The sequence below is a fragment of the Eucyclogobius newberryi genome, unplaced genomic scaffold, assembly GCF_026437365.1.
Source record: "Eucyclogobius newberryi isolate DKJ021-1_F unplaced genomic scaffold, fEucNew1.0.hap1 SCAF_69, whole genome shotgun sequence".
In the NCBI taxonomy this organism is placed as follows: domain Eukaryota; kingdom Metazoa; phylum Chordata; class Actinopteri; order Gobiiformes; family Gobiidae; genus Eucyclogobius; species Eucyclogobius newberryi.
The window spans coordinates 171216-191076 of NW_027316378.1; the positions used below are offsets into that span (position 1 = coordinate 171216).

The 19861-nt window shown below is 47.6% G+C and overlaps 1 protein-coding gene across 1 annotated transcript in view; it reads left to right on the plus strand.

The window, feature by feature from the left end:
* jakmip3 (Janus kinase and microtubule interacting protein 3) overlaps positions 1-19861 on the plus strand; it is a 71853-nt gene that overhangs the window by 25762 nt on the left and 26230 nt on the right. The window contains exons 5-8 of the mRNA XM_072434354.1: positions 4998-5171; positions 13267-13380; positions 13487-13642; positions 19504-19641. Of these exons, the coding sequence (XP_072290455.1) occupies positions 4998-5171; positions 13267-13380; positions 13487-13642; positions 19504-19641 (582 nt within the window). The remainder of the gene's footprint in view (positions 1-4997; positions 5172-13266; positions 13381-13486; positions 13643-19503; positions 19642-19861) is intronic.

The following is a 19861-nucleotide window of genomic DNA, read 5'->3' on the forward strand; positions in this document are numbered from 1 at the left end:
AGACTGGTGAGCTCTAAAGTGAACCTGACCCAGACACAGAGCTCTAAAGTGAACCTGACCCAGACCCAGAGCTCTAAAGTGACCCTGACCCAGACCCAGAGCTCTAAAGTGACCCTGACCCAGACCCAGAGCTCTGAAGTGAACCTGACCCAGACCCAGAGATCTAAGGTTACCCAGACCCAGAGCTCTAAAGTGAACCTGACCCAGACCCAGAGCTATAAAGTGACCCTGACCCAGACCCAGAGCTATAAAGTGACCCTGACCCAGACCCAGAGCTCTTAAGTGAACCTGACCCAGACCCAGAGCTCTAAAGTGAACCTTACCCAGACCCAGAGCTCTAAAGTGAACCTGACCCAGACCCAGAGCTCTAAAGTGAACCTGACCCAGACCCAGAGCTCTAAAGTGAACCTGACCCAGAGCTCTAAAGTGAACCTTACCCCAAACAAAAGCTCTAAAGTGAACCTGACCCAGATCCAGAGCTCTATAGGGGACCTGACCCAGAACCAGAGCTCTAAAGTGAACATGACCCAGACCCAGAGCTCTAAAGTGAACCTCACCAAGACCCAGAGCTCTGAAGTGAATCTGACCCCGAACCAGAGCTCTAAAGTGAACCTGACAAAGACCAAGAACTCAAAAGTGAACCTGACCCAGACCCAGAGCTCTAAAGTGAACATGACCCAGACCCAGAGCTCTAAAGTGAACCTGACCAAGACCCAGAGCTCTGAAGTGAACCTTACCCAGACCTAGAGCGTAAAAGTGAACCTGACCCAGGCCCAGAGCTCTAAAGTGAACCTGACCCAGACCCAGAGCTTTAAAGTGAACCTGACCCAGACCGAGAGCTCTAAAGTGAACCTTACCCAGACCCAGAGCTCTAAAGTGAACCTTACCCAGACCCAGAGCTCTAAAGTGAACCTGACCCAGACCCAGAGCTTTAAAGTGAACCTGACCCCTAACCAGAGCTCTGAAGTGAACCTGACCCAGACCCAGAGCTCTAAAGTGACCCTGACCCAGACTCGTGAGCTCTAAAGTGAACCTGACCCAGACTGGTGAGCTCTAAAGTGAACCTGACCCAGACACAGAGCTCTAAAGTGAACCTGACCCAGACCCAGAGCTCTAAAGTGACCCTGACCCAGACCCAGAGCTCTAAAGTGACCCTGACCCAGACCCAGAGCTCTGAAGTGAACCTGACCCAGACCCAGAGATCTAAGGTTACCCAGACCCAGAGCTCTAAAGTGAACCTGACCCAGACCCAGAGCTATAAAGTGACCCTGACCCAGACCCAGAGCTATAAAGTGACCCTGACCCAGACCCAGAGCTCTTAAGTGAACCTGACCCAGACCCAGAGCTCTAAAGTGAACCTTACCCAGACCCAGAGCTCTAAAGTGAACCTGACCCAGACCCAGAGCTCTAAAGTGAACCTGACCCAGACCCAGAGCTCTAAAGTGAACCTGACCCAGAGCTCTAAAGTGAACCTTACCCCAAACAAAAGCTCTAAAGTGAACCTGACCCAGATCCAGAGCTCTAAAGTGAACCTGACCCAGAACCAGAGCTCTAAAGTGAACATGACCCAGACCCAGAGCTCTAAAGTGAACCTCACCAAGACCCAGAGCTCTGAAGTGAATCTGACCCCGAACCAGAGCTCTAAAGTGAACCTGACAAAGACCAAGAACTCAAAAGTGAACCTGACCCAGACACAGAGCTCTAAAGTGAACATGACCCAGACCCAGAGCTCTAAAGTGAACCTGACCAAGACCCAGAGCTCTGAAGTGAATCTGACGCCGAACCAGAGCTCTAAAGTGAACTTGACAAAGACCAAGAACTCAAAAGTGAATCTGACCCAGACCCAGAGCTCTAAAGTGAACCTGACCCAGAACTGTTAAGTTAACCTGACCCAGACCCAGAGCTCTAAAGTGAACTTTACCCAGACCCAAAGCTCTAAAGTGAACCTGACCCAGAGCTCTAAAGTGAACCTTACCCAGACCCCAAGCTCTAAAGTGAACCTGACCCAGACCCAGAGCTCTAAAGTGAACCTGACCCAGACCCAGAGCTCTAAAGTGAACTTGACCCAGACCCAGAGCTCTAAAGTGAACCTGACCAAGACCCAGAGCTCTGAAGTGAATCTGACCCCGAACCAGAGCTCTAAAGTGAACTTGACAAAGACCAAGAACTCAAACGTGAACCTGACCCAGACCCAGAGCTCTAAAGTGAACTTTACCCAGACCCAAAGCGGTAAAGTGAACCTGACCCAGAGCTCTAAAGTGAACCTTACCCAGACCCCAAGCTCTAAAGTGAACCTGACCCAGACCCAGAGCTCTAAAGTGAACCTGACTCAGACCCAGGGCTCTAAAGTGAACCTGACCCAGACCCAGAGCTCTAAAGTGAACCTGACAAAGACCAAGAGCTCTAAAGTGAACCTGACCCAGAGCTCTAAAGTTAACCCGACCCAGACCCAGAGCTCTAAAGTGAACTTTACCCAGACCCAGAGCTCTAAAGTGAACCTGACCCAGAGCTCTAAAGTTAACCTGAGCCAGACCTAGAGCTCTAAAGTGAACCTGACCCAGAGCTCTAAAGTGAACCTTACCCAGACCCCGAGCTCTAAAGTGAACCTGACCCAGATCCAGAGCTCTAAAGTGAACCTGACCCAGACCCAGAGCTCTAAAGTGAACCTGACCCAGACCCAGGGCTCTAAAGTGAACCTGACCCAGACCCAGAGCTCTGAAGTTAACGTGACCCAGACCCAGAGCTCTTAAGTGAACCTGACCCAGACCCAGAGCTCTAAAGTGAACCTGACCCTGACCCGGAGCTCTAAAGTGACCGAGACCCAGAGCTCTAAAGTGAACCTGACCCAGATCTAGAGCTCTAAAGTGACCCAGACCCAGAGCTCTAAAGTGAACTTGACCCTGACCCAGAGCTCTAAAGTGACCGAGACCGAGAGCTCTAAAGTGAACCTGACCCAGATCTAGAGCTCTAAAGTGACCCAGACCCAGAGCTCTAAAGTGAACCTGACCCAGATCCAGAGCTCTAAAGTGACCCTGACCCAGACCCAGAGCTCTAAAGTGACCCTGACCCAGACCCAGAGCTCTGAAGTGAACCTGACCCAGACCCAGAGCTCTAAAGTGAACCTGACCCAGACCCAGAGCTCTAAGGTGACCCAGACCCAGAGCTCTAAAGTGAATTTTACCCAGACCCAGAGCTCTAAAGTGAACCTGACCCAGACCCAGAGCTCTAAAGTGAATTTTACCCAGACCCAGAGCTCTAAAGTGAACCTGACCCAGAACCAGAGCTCTAAAGTGAACATGACCCAGACCCAGAGCTCTAAAGTGAACCTGACCCAGACCCAGAGCTCTGAAGTGAACCTGACCCAGACCCAGAGCTCTAAAGTGACCCTGACCCAGACTGGTGAGCTCTAAAGTGAACCTGACCCAGAGTACTGAAGTGAACCTGACCCAGACCCAGAGCTCTAAAGTGACCCTGACCCAGACTGGTGAGCTCTAAAGTGAACCTGACCCTGAACCAAAGCTCTAAATTGACCCAGATCCAGAGCTCTAAAGTGACCCTGACCCAGACTGGTGAGCTCTAAAGTGAACCTGACCCAGACCCAGAGCACTAAAGTGAACCTTACCCCAAACCAGAGCTCTAAAGTGAACCTGACCCAGACCCAGAGCTCTAAAGTGAACCTGACCCAGAACCAGAGCTCTGAAGTGAACTTGACCCCGAACCAGAGCTCTAAAGTGAACCTGACAAAGACCAAGAGCTCTAAAGTGAACCTGACCCAGACCCAGAGCTCTAAAGTGAACCTGACCCAGAGCTCTAAAGTGAACCTGACCCAGAGCTCTAAAATTAACCTGACCCAGACCCAGAGCTCTAAAGTGAACCTGACCCAGACCCAGAGCTCTAAAGTGAACCTGACCCAGACCCAGAGCTCTAAAGTGAACCTGACCCAGACCCAGAGCTCTAAAGTGAACCTGACCCAGACCCAGAGCTCTAAAGTGAACCTGACCCAGAGCTCTAAAGCGAACCTGACCCAGAGCTCTAAAGTTAACCTGACCCAGACCCAGAGCTCTAAAGTGAACTTTACCCAGACCCAGAGCTCTAAAGTGAACCTTACCCAGAGCTCTAAAGTGAACCTGACCCAGACCCAGAGCTCTAAAGTGAACCTGACCCAGGGCTCTAAAGTGAACCTGACCCAGACCCAGAGCTCTAAAGTGAACCTGACCCTGAACCAGAGCTCTAAAGTGACCCAGACCGAGAGCTCTAAAGTGAACCTGACCCAGACCCAGAGCTCTAAAGTGAACCTGACCCAGACCCCGAGCTCTAAAGTGAACCTGACCCAGACCCAGAGCTCTAAAGTGACCCTGATGCAGACCCAGAGCTCTAAAGTTAACCTGACCCAGACCCCGAGCTCTAAAGTGACCCTGACCCAGACCCAGAGCTCTAAAGTGAACCTGACCTAGAGCTCTAAAGTGACCCTGACGCAGACCCAGAGCTCTAAAGTGAACCTGACCCAGACCCAGAGCTCTAAAGTGACCCTGACCCAGACTGGTGACCTCTAAAGTGAACATGACCCAGACCCAGAGCTCTAAAGTGAACTTGACCCCGAACCAGAGCTCTAAAGTGAACCTGACCCAGACCCAGAGCTCTAAAGTGAACCTGACCCAGAACCAGAGCTTTAAAGTGAACCTGACCCAGACCCAGAGCTCTAAAGTGAACCTGACCCAGACCGAGAGCTCTAAAGTGACCCTGACCCAGACCTCTAAAGTGAACCTGACGCAGACCCAGAGCTCTAAAGTGACCCTGACCCAGACCCAGAGCTCTAAAGTGAACCTGACCCAGACCGAGAGCTCTATAGTGACCCTGACCCAGACCCAGAGCTCTAAAGTGAACCTGACCCAGACCCAGAGCTCTAAAGTGACCCTGACCCAGACCCAGAGCTCTAAAGTGAACCTGACCCAGACCCTGAGCTCTAAAGTGAAGTCTTTGTGTGGTGTTCACTTCAGATGGAGGAGATCCGTTTAAAGGACCGAGCTGTCTCAGTTCTGGACAAAGCACTCGGTCTTCAGGCTGGACACGCCCACAGGCTCCAACTGCAGACTCAAGCGGCCGAGCAGCAAATCGCAGCGCTACGAGATGCACAGAGGGCGGTACCAGGGCCAGGACAGGCCAATCAGATTGTAAGAGCCACACAGGAGCTTACCAAGTCTATATTTAATTTAAGACTTTAAAGAACTTTTCTTTCTTTAATTGATCATATTTAGTTTTTCTGTCCAAAGGGCAGTGGTGTCTGAGCAGGGAGGCCCAGTCTGAGCAGGGAGGCCCAGGTCACCTCAGTGCTGATGTTCATCTCAGCTGCGTCATACTTGGCCGTCCCAGTGCATGTTGCAGGTCCAGGAGAACATCATCTGCAAATAACAGAGATGAGGTCCTGAGGTCCTGAGGTCCTGAGGTCCTGAGGTCCTGAGGTCCTGAGGTCCTGAGGCCCTGAGGTCCTTAGGTCCTGAGGTCCTGAGGTCCTGAGGTCCTGAGGTCCCCTGACCCTGTGAGCCCTGAGGCAATAAAAACAATGAACAGAACCGGTGACAAAGCGCAGCCCTGAGGAGACCCACATGTCTGGGAACAGGTCTGACTGCCGGCAGTGAACACAGCTCCTGCTCCGGTCATAGAGGGACCGGACAGCCCTGAGCAAAGGGCCCCGGACCCCGTACTCCTGGAGCACCCCCTAAAGAACACCACGAGGGACACGATTGAAAGCCTTTTCCAGATCCACAAATCACATGTTCTCTAGAGGAACATGTGCCTCTAAGAACTACTTCTCATCCTGAGGTGTTCCAGCTCCACAGTCGATCTGCAAATCCCAGTTTGTCCTCCTGACTGTCCCAGGGGACAAAGGGATGTTTGTCTTTGTCTCAGGACGGAGGTGTTCCTTCCACTGCCAGACAACCTCCTCAGTTGAGGTCACCAGCTCTCCATCCACGCTGTAAAAGGTGATGGTGTAGAACTGCTTCTCATCCTGAGGTGATGGTGTTGAACTGCTTCTCATCCTGAGGTGATGGTGTAGAACTGCTTCTCATCCTGAGGTGATGGTGTTGAACTGCTTCTCATCCTGAGGTGATGGTGTAGAACTGCTTCTCCCTCCTGAGGTGATGGTGTAGAACTGCTTCTCCCTCAAGAGGTGATGGTGTTGAACTGCTTCTCATCCTGAGGTGATGGTGTAGAACTGCTTCTCGCTCCTGAGGTGATGGTGTAGAACTGCTTCTCATCCTGAGGTGATGGTGTAGAACTGCTTCTCATCCTGAGGTAATGGTGTAGAACCGCTTCTCGCTCCTGAGGTGATGGTGTAGAACTGCTTCTCATCCTGAGGTGATGGTGTAGAACTGCTTCTCATCCTGAGGTGATGGTGTAGAACTATTTCTCATCCTGAGGTGATGGTGTAGAACTGCTTCTCATCCTGAGGTGATGGTGTAGAACTGCTTCTCATCCTGAGGTGATGGTGTAAAACTATTTCTCATCCTGAGGTGATGGTGTAGAACTGTTTCTCATCCTGAGGTGATGGTGTAGAACTGTTTCTCGCTCCTGAGGTGATGGTGTAGAACTGCTTCTCATCCTGAGGTGATGGTGTAGAACAGCTTCCCAACCTGAGGTGATGGTGTAGAACTGCTTCTCATCCTGAGGTGATGGTGTAGAACTGCTTCTCCCTCCTGAGGTGATGGTGTAGAACTGCTTCTCATCCTGAGGTGATGGTGTAGAACTCCTTCTCATCCTGAGGTTTTGGTGTAGAACTGCTTCTCCCTCCAGAGGTGATGGTGTAGAACTGCTTCTCCCTCCTGAAGTGATGGTGTAGAACTGCTTCTCCCTCCTGAGGTGATGGTGTAGAACTGCTTCTCCCTCCTGAGGTGATGGTGTAGAACTGCGTCTCATCCTGAGGTGATGGTGTAGAACTGCTTCTCATCCTGAGGTAATGGTGTAGAACCGCTTCTCGCTCCTGAGGTGATGGTGTAGAACTGCTTCTCATCCTGAGGTGATGGTGTAGAACTGCTTCTCATCCTAATGTGATGATGTAGAACTGCTTCTCAACCTGAGGTGATGGTGTAGAACTGCTTCTCAACATGAGGTGATGGTGTAGAACTGCTTCTCCCTCCTGAGGTGTTGGTGTAGAATTGCTTCTCATCCTGAGGTGATGGTGTAGAACTGCATCTCCCTCCTGAGGTGATGGTGTAGAACTGCGTCTCATCCTGAGGTGATGGTGTAGAACTGCTTCTCATCCTGAGGTAATGGTGTAGAACCGCTTCTCGCTCCTGAGGTGATGGTGTAGAACTGCTTCTCATCCTGAGGTGATGGTGTAGAACTGCTTCTCATCCTAATGTGATGATGTAGAACTGCTTCTCAACCTGAGGTGATGGTGTAGAACTGCTTCTCAACATGAGGTGATGGTGTAGAACTGCTTCTCCCTCCTGAGGTGTTGGTGTAGAATTGCTTCTCATCCTGAGGTGATGGTGTAGAACTGCATCTCCCTCCTGAGGTGATGGTGTAGAACTGCTTCTCATCCTGAGGTGATGGTGTAGAACAGCTTCCCAACCTGAGGTGATGGTGTAGAACTGTTTCTCGCTCCTGAGGTGATGGTGTAGAACTGCTTCTCATCCTGAGGTGATGGTGTAGAACTGCTTCTCATCCTGAGGTGATGGTGTTGAACTGCTTCTCATCCTGAGGTGATGGTGTAGAACTGCTTCTCATCCTGAGGTGATGGTGTTGAACTGCTTCTCATCCTGAGGTGATGGTGTAGAACTGCTTCTCCCTCCTGAGGTGATGGTGTAGAACTGCTTCTCCCTCAAGAGGTGATGGTGTTGAACTGCTTCTCATCCTGAGGTGATGGTGTAGAACTGCTTCTCGCTCCTGAGGTGATGGTGTAGAACTGCTTCTCATCCTGAGGTGATGGTGTAGAACTGCTTCTCATCCTGAGGTAATGGTGTAGAACCGCTTCTCGCTCCTGAGGTGATGGTGTAGAACTGCTTCTCATCCTGAGGTGATGGTGTTGAACTGCTTCTCATCCTGAGGTGATGGTGTAGAACTATTTCTCATCCTGAGGTGATGGTGTAGAACTGCTTCTCATCCTGAGGTGATGGTGTAGAACTGCTTCTCATCCTGAGGTGATGGTGTAAAACTATTTCTCATCCTGAGGTGATGGTGTAGAACTGTTTCCCAACCTGAGGTGATGGTGTAGAACTGCTTCTCATCCTGAGGTGATGGTGTAGAACTGCTTCTCCCTCCTGAGGTGATGGTGTAGAACTGCTTCTCATCCTGAGGTGATGGTGTAGAACTCCTTCTCATCCTGAGGTTTTGGTGTAGAACTGCTTCTCCCTCCAGAGGTGATGGTGTAGAACTGCTTCTCCCTCCTGAAGTGATGGTGTAGAACTGCTTCTCCCTCCTGAGGTGATGGTGTAGAACTGCTTCTCCCTCCTGAGGTGATGGTGTAGAACTGCGTCTCATCCTGAGGTGATGGTGTAGAACTGCTTCTCATCCTGAGGTAATGGTGTAGAACCGCTTCTCGCTCCTGAGGTGATGGTGTAGAACTGCTTCTCATCCTAATGTGATGATGTAGAACTGCTTCTCAACCTGAGGTGATGGTGTAGAACTGCTTCTCAACATGAGGTGATGGTGTAGAACTGCTTCTCCCTCCTGAGGTGTTGGTGTAGAATTGCTTCTCATCCTGAGGTGATGGTGTAGAACTGCATCTCCCTCCTGAGGTGATGGTGTAGAACTGCGTCTCATCCTGAGTTGATGGTGTAGAACTGCTTCTCATCCTGAGGTAATGGTGTAGAACCGCTTCTCGCTCCTGAGGTGATGGTGTAGAACTGCTTCTCATCCTGAGGTGATGGTGTAGAACTGCTTCTCATCCTAATGTGATGATGTAGAACTGCTTCTCAACCTGAGGTGATGGTGTAGAACTGCTTCTCAACATGAGGTGATGGTGTAGAACTGCTTCTCCCTCCTGAGGTGTTGGTGTAGAATTGCTTCTCATCCTGAGGTGATGGTGTAGAACTGCATCTCCCTCCTGAGGTGATGGTGTAGAACTGCTTCTCATCCTGAGGTGATGGTGTAGAACAGCTTCCCAACCTGAGGTGATGGTGTAGAACTGTTTCTCGCTCCTGAGGTGATGGTGTAGAACTGCTTCTCATCCTGAGGTGATGGTGTAGAACAGCTTCCCAACCTGAGGTGATGGTGTAGAACTGCTTCTCATCCTGAGGTGATGGTGTAGAACTGCTTCTCCCTCCTGAGGTGATGGTGTAGAACTGCTTCTCATCCTGAGGTGATGGTGTAGAACTGCATCTCATCCTGAGGTGATGGTGTAGAACTCCTTCTCATCCTGAGGTTTTGGTGTAGAACTGCTTCTCCCTCCAGAGGTGATGGTGTAGAACTGCTTCTCATCCTGAGGTGATCGTGTAGAACTGCTCCTCCCTCCTGAGGTGGTGGTGTAGAACTAATTCTCATCCTGAGGTGATGGTGTAGAACTGCTTCTCCCTCCTGAAGTGATGGTGTAGAACTGCTTCTCCCTCCTGAGGTGATGGTGTAGAACTGCTTCTCCCTCCTGAGGTGATGGTGTAGAACTGCGTCTCATCCTGAGGTGATGGTGTAGAACTGCTTTTCCCTCCTGAGGTGTTGGTGTAGAACTGCTTCTCATCCTAATGTGATGATGTAGAACTGCTTCTCAACCTGAGGTGATGGTGTAGAACTGCTTCTCAACATGAGGTGATGGTGTAGAACTGCTTCTCCCTCCTGAGGTGTTGGTGTAGAATTGCTTCTCATCCTGAGGTGATGGTGTAGAACTGCATCTCCCTCCTGAGGTGATGGTGTAGAACTGCTTCTCATCCTGAGGTGATGGTGTAAAACTATTACTCATCCTGAGGTGATGGTGTAGAACTGTTTCTCGCTCCTGAGGTGAGGGTGTAGAGCTGCTTCTCATCCTGAGGTGATGGTGTAGAACTGCTTCTCATCCTGAGGTGATGGTGTAGAACTGCTTCTCCCTCCTGAGGTGATGGTGTAGAACTGCGTCTCATCCTGAGGTGATGGTGTAGAACTGCTTCTCATCCTGAGGTAATGGTGTAGAACCGCTTCTCGCTCCTGAGGTGATGGTGTAGAACTGCTTCTCATCCTGAGGTGATGGTGTAGAACTGCTTCTCATCCTAATGTGATGATGTAGAACTGCTTCTCAACCTGAGGTGATGGTGTAGAACTGCTTCTCAACATGAGGTGATGGTGTAGAACTGCTTCTCCCTCCTGAGGTGTTGGTGTAGAATTGCTTCTCATCCTGAGGTGATGGTGTAGAACTGCATCTCCCTCCTGAGGTGATGGTGTAGAACTGCGTCTCATCCTGAGGTGATGGTGTAGAACTGCTTCTCATCCTGAGGTGATGGTGTAGAACTGCATCTCCCTCCTGAGGTGATGGTGTAGAACTGCGTCTCATCCTGAGGTGATGGTGTAGAACTGCTTCTCGCTCCTGAGGTGATGGTGTAGAACTGCTTCTCATCCTGAGGTGATGGTGTAGAACTGCTTCTCATCCTGAGGTGATGGTGTTGAACTGCTTCTCATCCTGAGGTGATGGTGTAGAACTGCTTCTCATCCTGAGGTGATGGTGTTGAACTGCTTCTCATCCTGAGGTGATGGTGTAGAACTGCTTCTCCCTCCTGAGGTGATGGTGTAGAACTGCTTCTCCCTCAAGAGGTGATGGTGTTGAACTGCTTCTCATCCTGAGGTGATGGTGTAGAACTGCTTCTCGCTCCTGAGGTGATGGTGTAGAACTGCTTCTCATCCTGAGGTGATGGTGTAGAACTGCTTCTCATCCTGAGGTAATGGTGTAGAACCGCTTCTCGCTCCTGAGGTGATGGTGTAGAACTGCTTCTCATCCTGAGGTGATGGTGTTGAACTGCTTCTCATCCTGAGGTGATGGTGTAGAACTATTTCTCATCCTGAGGTGATGGTGTAGAACTGCTTCTCATCCTGAGGTGATGGTGTAAAACTATTTCTCATCCTGAGGTGATGGTGTAGAACTGTTTCCCAACCTGAGGTGATGGTGTAGAACTGCTTCTCATCCTGAGGTGATGGTGTAGAACTGCTTCTCCCTCCTGAGGTGATGGTGTAGAACTGCTTCTCATCCTGAGGTGATGGTGTAGAACTCCTTCTCATCCTGAGGTTTTGGTGTAGAACTGCTTCTCCCTCCAGAGGTGATGGTGTAGAACTGCTTCTCCCTCCTGAAGTGATGGTGTAGAACTGCTTCTCCCTCCTGAGGTGATGGTGTAGAACTGCTTCTCCCTCCTGAGGTGATGGTGTAGAACTGCGTCTCATCCTGAGGTGATGGTGTAGAACTGCTTCTCATCCTGAGGTAAGGGTGTAGAACCGCTTCTCGCTCCTGAGGTGATGGTGTAGAACTGCTTCTCATCCTAATGTGATGATGTAGAACTGCTTCTCAACCTGAGGTGATGGTGTAGAACTGCTTCTCAACATGAGGTGATGGTGTAGAACTGCTTCTCCCTCCTGAGGTGTTGGTGTAGAATTGCTTCTCATCCTGAGGTGATGGTGTAGAACTGCATCTCCCTCCTGAGGTGATGGTGTAGAACTGCGTCTCATCCTGAGGTGATGGTGTAGAACTGCTTCTCATCCTGAGGTAATGGTGTAGAACCGCTTCTCGCTCCTGAGGTGATGGTGTAGAACTGCTTCTCATCCTGAGGTGATGGTGTAGAACTGCTTCTCATCCTAATGTGATGATGTAGAACTGCTTCTCAACCTGAGGTGATGGTGTAGAACTGCTTCTCAACATGAGGTGATGGTGTAGAACTGCTTCTCCCTCCTGAGGTGTTGGTGTAGAATTGCTTCTCATCCTGAGGTGATGGTGTAGAACTGCATCTCCCTCCTGAGGTGATGGTGTAGAACTGCTTCTCATCCTGAGGTGATGGTGTAGAACAGCTTCCCAACCTGAGGTGATGGTGTAGAACTGTTTCTCGCTCCTGAGGTGATGGTGTAGAACTGCTTCTCATCCTGAGGTGATGGTGTAGAACAGCTTCCCAACCTGAGGTGATGGTGTAGAACTGCTTCTCATCCTGAGGTGATGGTGTAGAACTGCTTCTCCCTCCTGAGGTGATGGTGTAGAACTGCTTCTCATCCTGAGGTGATGGTGTAGAACTGCATCTCATCCTGAGGTGATGGTGTAGAACTCCTTCTCATCCTGAGGTTTTGGTGTAGAACTGCTTCTCCCTTTCAGAGGTGATGGTGTAGAACTGCTTCTCATCCTGAGGTGATCGTGTAGAACTGCTCCTCCCTCCTGAGGTGGTGGTGTAGAACTAATTCTCATCCTGAGGTGATGGTGTAGAACTGCTTCTCCCTCCTGAAGTGATGGTGTAGAACTGCTTCTCCCTCCTGAGGTGATGGTGTAGAACTGCTTCTCCCTCCTGAGGTGATGGTGTAGAACTGCGTCTCATCCTGAGGTGATGGTGTAGAACTGCTTTTCCCTCCTGAGGTGTTGGTGTAGAACTGCTTCTCATCCTAATGTGATGATGTAGAACTGCTTCTCAACCTGAGGTGATGGTGTAGAACTGCTTCTCAACATGAGGTGATGGTGTAGAACTGCTTCTCCCTCCTGAGGTGTTGGTGTAGAATTGCTTCTCATCCTGAGGTGATGGTGTAGAACTGCATCTCCCTCCTGAGGTGATGGTGTAGAACTGCTTCTCATCCTGAGGTGATGGTGTAAAACTATTACTCATCCTGAGGTGATGGTGTAGAACTGTTTCTCGCTCCTGAGGTGAGGGTGTAGAGCTGCTTCTCATCCTGAGGTGATGGTGTAGAACTGCTTCTCATCCTGAGGTGATGGTGTAGAACTGCTTCTACCTCATGAGGTGATGTTGTAGAACTGCTTCTCCCTCTTGAGGTGTTGGACGGTTTACCCAAATTTTTTCGAGGCCAACTGGTCCTCCTCCCACACCAGGCCTTTTTCCAGGGAGTTGCCCCGGTAACGCCATTCCGGGCAATGCAACAGACCTCAATCTTTCACTCATCATGGGGGGTTTGGAACCATACTTGGTCTGGCTTGTCACCTGGGACCATGGGAGATCCTAGGACCATGGGAGAACCTACCAGGGGGACATCATATGTCCCCCTGGTAGGGGGGACACTGTTGATCCTACAACATATTATGTTGTAGGATCATCCCAACACTCAAACTCCTCCACCACGTTAAGGTGGTGGTTCAAGGAGATGAACATATTTAATTTTCTTTTCTCTCAGACTCCCGAGGACAGAGACCTTCGGCGCTTTCAGCTGAAGATCGCAGAGCTGAGTTCAGTCATCAGAAAACTGGAGGATCGGAACCTGCTTCTGTCGGAGGAACGCAATGAACTGGTAAATGTGTCTTTACTTTAAGGGAAACTGTCATATTTACATATCTACATTTGTAAGGCTCATGTGTATTTCATTATTCATATTATTCATATCTTTTGTTTTGTAGTTGAAGCGTCTTCGTGACACAGAATCTCAGTTTCTTCCGGTTCTGGACAAAAACAAACGTCTGAGTAAAAAGAACGAGGAGCTGGCTCTGAGCGTGCGTCGCCTCGGCAACAAACTACGATTTGTGACGCAGGAGAACATGGAAATACAGTCCATGGTGAGATACTACTACTGTTATTAAAGTATAACTACTGCTACTGTTATTACAGTACTACTACTACTACTACTACTACTACTGTTATTAAAGTACTACTACTACTACTGTTACTAAAGTACTACCACTACTACTGTTATTAAAGTGCTACTACTACTACTGTTATAACAGTACGACGACTACTACTACTGTTACTAAAGTACTACTACTACTACTACTACTACTACTACTACTGTTATGAAAGTACTACTACTACTACTGCTACTAAAGTACTACTACTACTACTACTGTTACTAAAGTACTACTACTACTACTGTTATTAAAGTACTACTACTACCACTACTGTTATTAAAGTGCTACTACTACTACTGTTATAACAGTACTACTACTACTACTACTACTGTTATTAAAGTACTACTACCATTAATGTTACTAAAGTACTACTACTACCACTACTGTTATTACAGTACTACTACTACTACTGTTATTAAAGTTCTACTACTACTACTGTTATTACAGTACTACTACTACTACTACTGTTATTAAAGTAATACTACCACTAATGTTACTAAAGTACTACTACTACCACTACTGTTATTAAAGTGGTGCTACTACTACTACTGTTATAACAGTACTACTACTACTACTGTTATAAAAGTGCTACCACTACTAATGTTATTACAGTACTACTACTACTACTACTACTACTGTTATTACAGTATTACTACCACTTCGACTGTTATTAAAGTGCTACTACTACTACTGTTATTAAAATACTACTACTACTACTGTTACTAAAGTACTACTACTACTACCACTGCTACTGTTATTAAAGTGCTACTACTGTTATTAAACTACTACTACTACTACTGTTACTAAAGTACTACTACTACTACTACTACTGTTATTAAAGTACTACTACTACTACTGCTACTAAAGTACTACTACTACTACTACTGTTACTAAAGTACTACTACTACTACTGTTATTAAAGTGCTACTACTACTATTGTTATAACAGTACTACGACTACTACTACTGTTATTAGAGTATTACTACTACTAATGTTACTAAAGTACTACTACTACTACTACTACTACTGTTATTAAAGTGCTACTACTACTTCTGTTATTACAGTAGTACTACTACTACTGTTATTACAGTACTACTACTACTACTGTTATTAAAGTTCTACTACTACTACTGTTATTACAGTACTACTACTACCACTACTGTTATTAAAGTGCTACTACTACTACTGTTATAACAGTACTACTACTACTACTACTGTTATTAAAGTACTACTACTACTACTACTACTGTTATTAAAGTGCTACTACTGATATTAAACTACTACTACTACTACTGTTACTAAAGTACTACTACTACCACTACTACTACTGTTACTAAAGTACTACTACTACTACTACTGTTATTAAAGTACTACTACTACTACTGCTACTAAAGTACTACTACTACTACTACTGTTACTAAAGTACTACCACTACTACTGTTATTAAAGTGCTACTACTACTACTGTTATAACAGTACGACGACTACTACTACTGTTACTAAAGTACTACTACTACTACTACTACTACTACTACTACTGTTATGAAAGTACTACTACTACTACTGCTACTAAAGTACTACTACTACTACTACTGTTACTAAAGTACTACTACTACTACTGTTATTAAAGTACTACTACTACCACTACTGTTATTAAAGTGCTACTACTACTACTGTTATAACAGTACTACTACTACTACTACTACTGTTATTAAAGTACTACTACCATTAATGTTACTAAAGTACTACTACTACCACTACTGTTATTGCAGTACTACTACTAGTACTACTGTTATTAAAGTACTACTACTACTAATGTTACTAAAGTACTACTACTACCACTACTGTTATTAAAGTGGTGCTACTACTACTACTGTTATAACAGTACTACTACTACTAATGTTATTACAGTACTACTACAACTACTACTACTACTACTACTACTGTTATTACAGTACTACTACCACTTCTACTGTTATTAAAGTGCTACTACTACTAATGTTATTAAAGTGCTACTACTACTACTGTTATTACAGTACTACTACTACTACTGTTACTAAAGTACTACTACTACTACTACTACTACTGTTATTAAAGTGCTACTACTGTTATTAAACTACTACTACTAATGTTACTAAAGTACTACTACTACTACTACTACTACTACTACTATTACTAAAGTACTACTACTACTAATACTGTTATTAAAGTACTACTACTACTACTGCTACTAAAGTACTACTACTACTACTACTGTTACTAAAGTACTACTACTACTACTACTACTGTTATTAAAGTTCTACTACTACTACTACTACTACTGTTATTAAAGTTCTACTACTACTACTGTTATTACAGTACTACTACTACTACTACCGTTATTAAAGTACTACTACTACTACTACTTCTGTTATTAAAGTGCTACTACTACTACTGTTATTACAGTACTACTATTACTACTACTACTGTTATTACAGTACTACTACTACTACTCCTGTTATTACAGTACTGCTACTACTACTGTTAGTAAAGTACTACTACTACTAATGTTAATAAAGTACTACTACTACTACTACTACTACAGTTATTAAAGTGCTATTACTACTACTGTTATTACAGTACTACTACTACTACTACTACTACTACTGTTACTAAAGTACTACTACTACTACTACTACTGTTACTAAAGTACTACTACTACTACTATTATTAAAGTACTACTACTACTGTTACTTAAGTACTACTACTACTACTACCACTACTACTGTTATTAAAGTGCTACTACTACTACTGTTATTAGAGTACTACTACTACTACTGCTACTAAAGTACTACTACTACTACTACTGTTACTTAAGTACTAGTACTACTACTACTGTTATTAAAGTACTACTACTACTACTGCTACTAAAGTACTACTACTACTACTACTGTTACTACAGTACTACTACTACTACTACTACTACTACTGTTATTAAAGTACTACTACTACTACTACTACTACTACTGTTATTAAAGTGCTACTACTACTACTGTTATTACAGTACTACTACTACTACTACTGTTATTAAAGTACTACTACTACTAATGTTACTAAAGTACTACTACTACTACTACTACTGTTATTACACTACTACTACTACTAATGTTATTACAGTACTACTACTACTACTACTCCTATTATTACAGTACTACTACTACTACTGTTACTAATGTACTATTACTACTAATGTTACTAAAGTACTACTACTACTACTACTACAGTTATTAAAGTGCTACTACTACTACTACTGTTATTACAGTACTACTACTACTACTACTACTACTACTACTACTACTACTACTACTACTACTACTACTACTACTACTGTTACTAAAGTACTACTACTTCCACTACTACTACTGTTATTTCCCGTACTCTGCAGAGATGTTTCTGTACACGATGTCAGCTCCTGGTGATGAAGTTCCATGTATACTGTCCGTGCAGCATCTGCACCTGCAGTTATGTAAGGGATGGTCTCAGGGCCCCCTTTGAACAGCCTACACCTTGGGTCTTGTCTCAGGGCCCCCTTTGAACAGCCTACACCTTGGGTCTTGTCTCAGGGCCCCCTTTGAACAGCCTACACCTTGGGTCTTGTCTCAGGGCCCCCTTTGAACAGCCTACACCTTGGGTCTTGTCTCAGGGCCCCCTTTGAACAGCCTACACCTTGGGTCTTGTCTCAGGGCCCCCTTTGCACAGCCTACACCTTGAGTCTTGTGTCATGGCCCCCTTTGAACAGCCTACACCTTAGGTCTTGTCTCAGGGCCCCCTTTGCACAGCGTACACCTTGGGTCTTGTCTCAGGGCCCCCTTTGAACAGCCTACACCTTGGGTCTTGTCTCAGGGCCCCCTTTGAACAGCCTACACCTAGGGTCTTGTCTCAGGGCCCCCTTTGAACAGCCTAGATCTTGGGTCTTGTCTCAGGGCCCCCTTTGAACAGCCTGCACCTTGGGTCTTGTCTCAGGGCCCCCTTTGCACAGCCTACACCTTGAGTCTTGTCTCAGGGCCCCCTTTGAACAGCCTACACCTTAGGTCTTGTCTCAGGGCCCCCTTTGAACAGCCTACATCTAGGGTCTTGTCTCAGGGCCCCCTTTGAACAGCCTAGATCTTGGGTCTTGTCTCAGGGCCCCCTTTGAACAGCCTGCACCTTGGGTCTTGTCTCAGGGCCCCCTTTGAACAGCCTACATCTTGGGTCTTGTCTCAGGGCCCCCTTTGCACAGCCTACATCTTGGGTCTTGTCTCAGGGCCCCCTTTGCACAGCCTACACCTTGGGTCTTGTCTGGTGCGGTAGATCAGGGCCTCTGTCCTTGAGGACTTGCTACCTTCCCTCTGTGAGGACCACCTTCCCTCTGTGTGGACCACCTTCCCTCTGTGTGGACCACCTTCCCTCTGTGAGGACCACCTTCCCTCTGTGTGGACCACCTTCCCTCTGTGTGGACCACCATCCCTCTGTGTGGACCACCTTCCCTCTGTGAGGACCACCTTCCCTCTGTGTGGACCACCATCCCTCTGTGAGGACCACCTTCCCTCTGTGTGGACCACCATCCCTCTGTGAGGACCACCTTCCCTCTGTGAGGACCACCTTCCCTCTGTGTGGACCACCATCCCTCTGTGAGGACCACCTTCCCTCTGTGAGGACCACCTTCCCTCTGTGTGGACCACCTTCCCTCTGTGAGGACCACCTTCCCTCTGTGTGGACCACCATCCCTCTGTGAGGACCACCTTCCCTCTGTGAGGACCACCTTCCCTCTGTGTGGACCACCTTCCCTCTGTGTGGACCACCATCCCTCTGTGTGGACCACCTTCCCTCTGTGAGGACCACCTTCCCTCTGTGAGGACCGTCTTCCTTCTGTGTGGACCACCTTCTCTCTGTGAGGACCACCTTCCCTCTGTGTGGACCACCTTCCCTCTGTGAGGACCACCTTGCCTCTGTGTGGACCACCTTCTCTCTGTGAGGACCACCTTCCCTCTGTGTGGACCACCTTCCCTCTGTGTGGACCACCTTCCCTCTGTGAGGACCACCTTCCCTCTGTGTGGACCACCTTCCCTCTGTGTGGACCACCATCCCTCTGTGTGGACCACCTTCCCTCTGTGAGGACCACCTTCCCTCTGTGTGGACCACCTTCCCTCTGTGTGGACCACCTTCCCTCTGTGAGGACCACCTTCCCTCTGTGTGGACCACCTTCCCTCTGTGTGGACCACCATCCCTCTGTGTGGACCACCTTCCCTCTGTGTGGACCACCTTCCCTCTGTGTGGACCACCATCCCTCTGTGTGGACCACCTTCCCTCTGTGAGGACCACCTTCCCTCTGTGTGGACCACCTTCCCTCTGTGTGGACCACCATCCCTCTGTGTGGACCACCTTCCCTCTGTGAGGACCACCTTCCCTCTGTGTGGACCACCTTCCCTCTGTGTGGACCACCTTCCCTCTGTGAGGACCACCTTCCCTCTGTGAGGACCACCTTCCCTCTGTGTGGACCACCTTCCCTCTGTGTGGACCACCTTCCCTCTGTGTGGACCACACTTCTCTTGTCCCAGTGACATTCCGATATTTGAGCTGTAGATGCTGGTGGTGTGGATCAAGGAGTGAATGTCCTGCTTGCTCTTAGCATCCAGCGTGATGTCATCCATGTGGAGGAGGTGACTGATGGTGGACCCGTTGATCGGGCGTGTCACATCACTTCGGACCCATGAATACGTTGTGTTGGGACGGTCAGGTTGGGTTGGGCTCCTCACACATTTTGTTTGTCTGCAGCGGAGGCCGTCTTCACTGAACGACCTGGACCGCTCCCATTGCTCCGGTTTCCATGGTTACGCCGTGGATGAGCGAGAGATGGAATTTCTACGGTTACAGGTGATGGAGCAGCAGAACATCATCGATGACCTCAGCAAGGTAAAACCCCGCCCACAAACCCCATGTTGTAAAACCATTGGCTGTATTAAAGTCATAAGTTGTTTACCAGACTTAAGTCACTTCAAGAAATGAAGAAAGACCAAAAGATCAAATATCTGAGCTAAGGTTTTTAGACATATACATGAAAAGTCAAATCCACACTAGTGGGTTAGCTAACCCCTAACCCTAACCCTCTGTGACCTCTGTGACCTCTGTGACC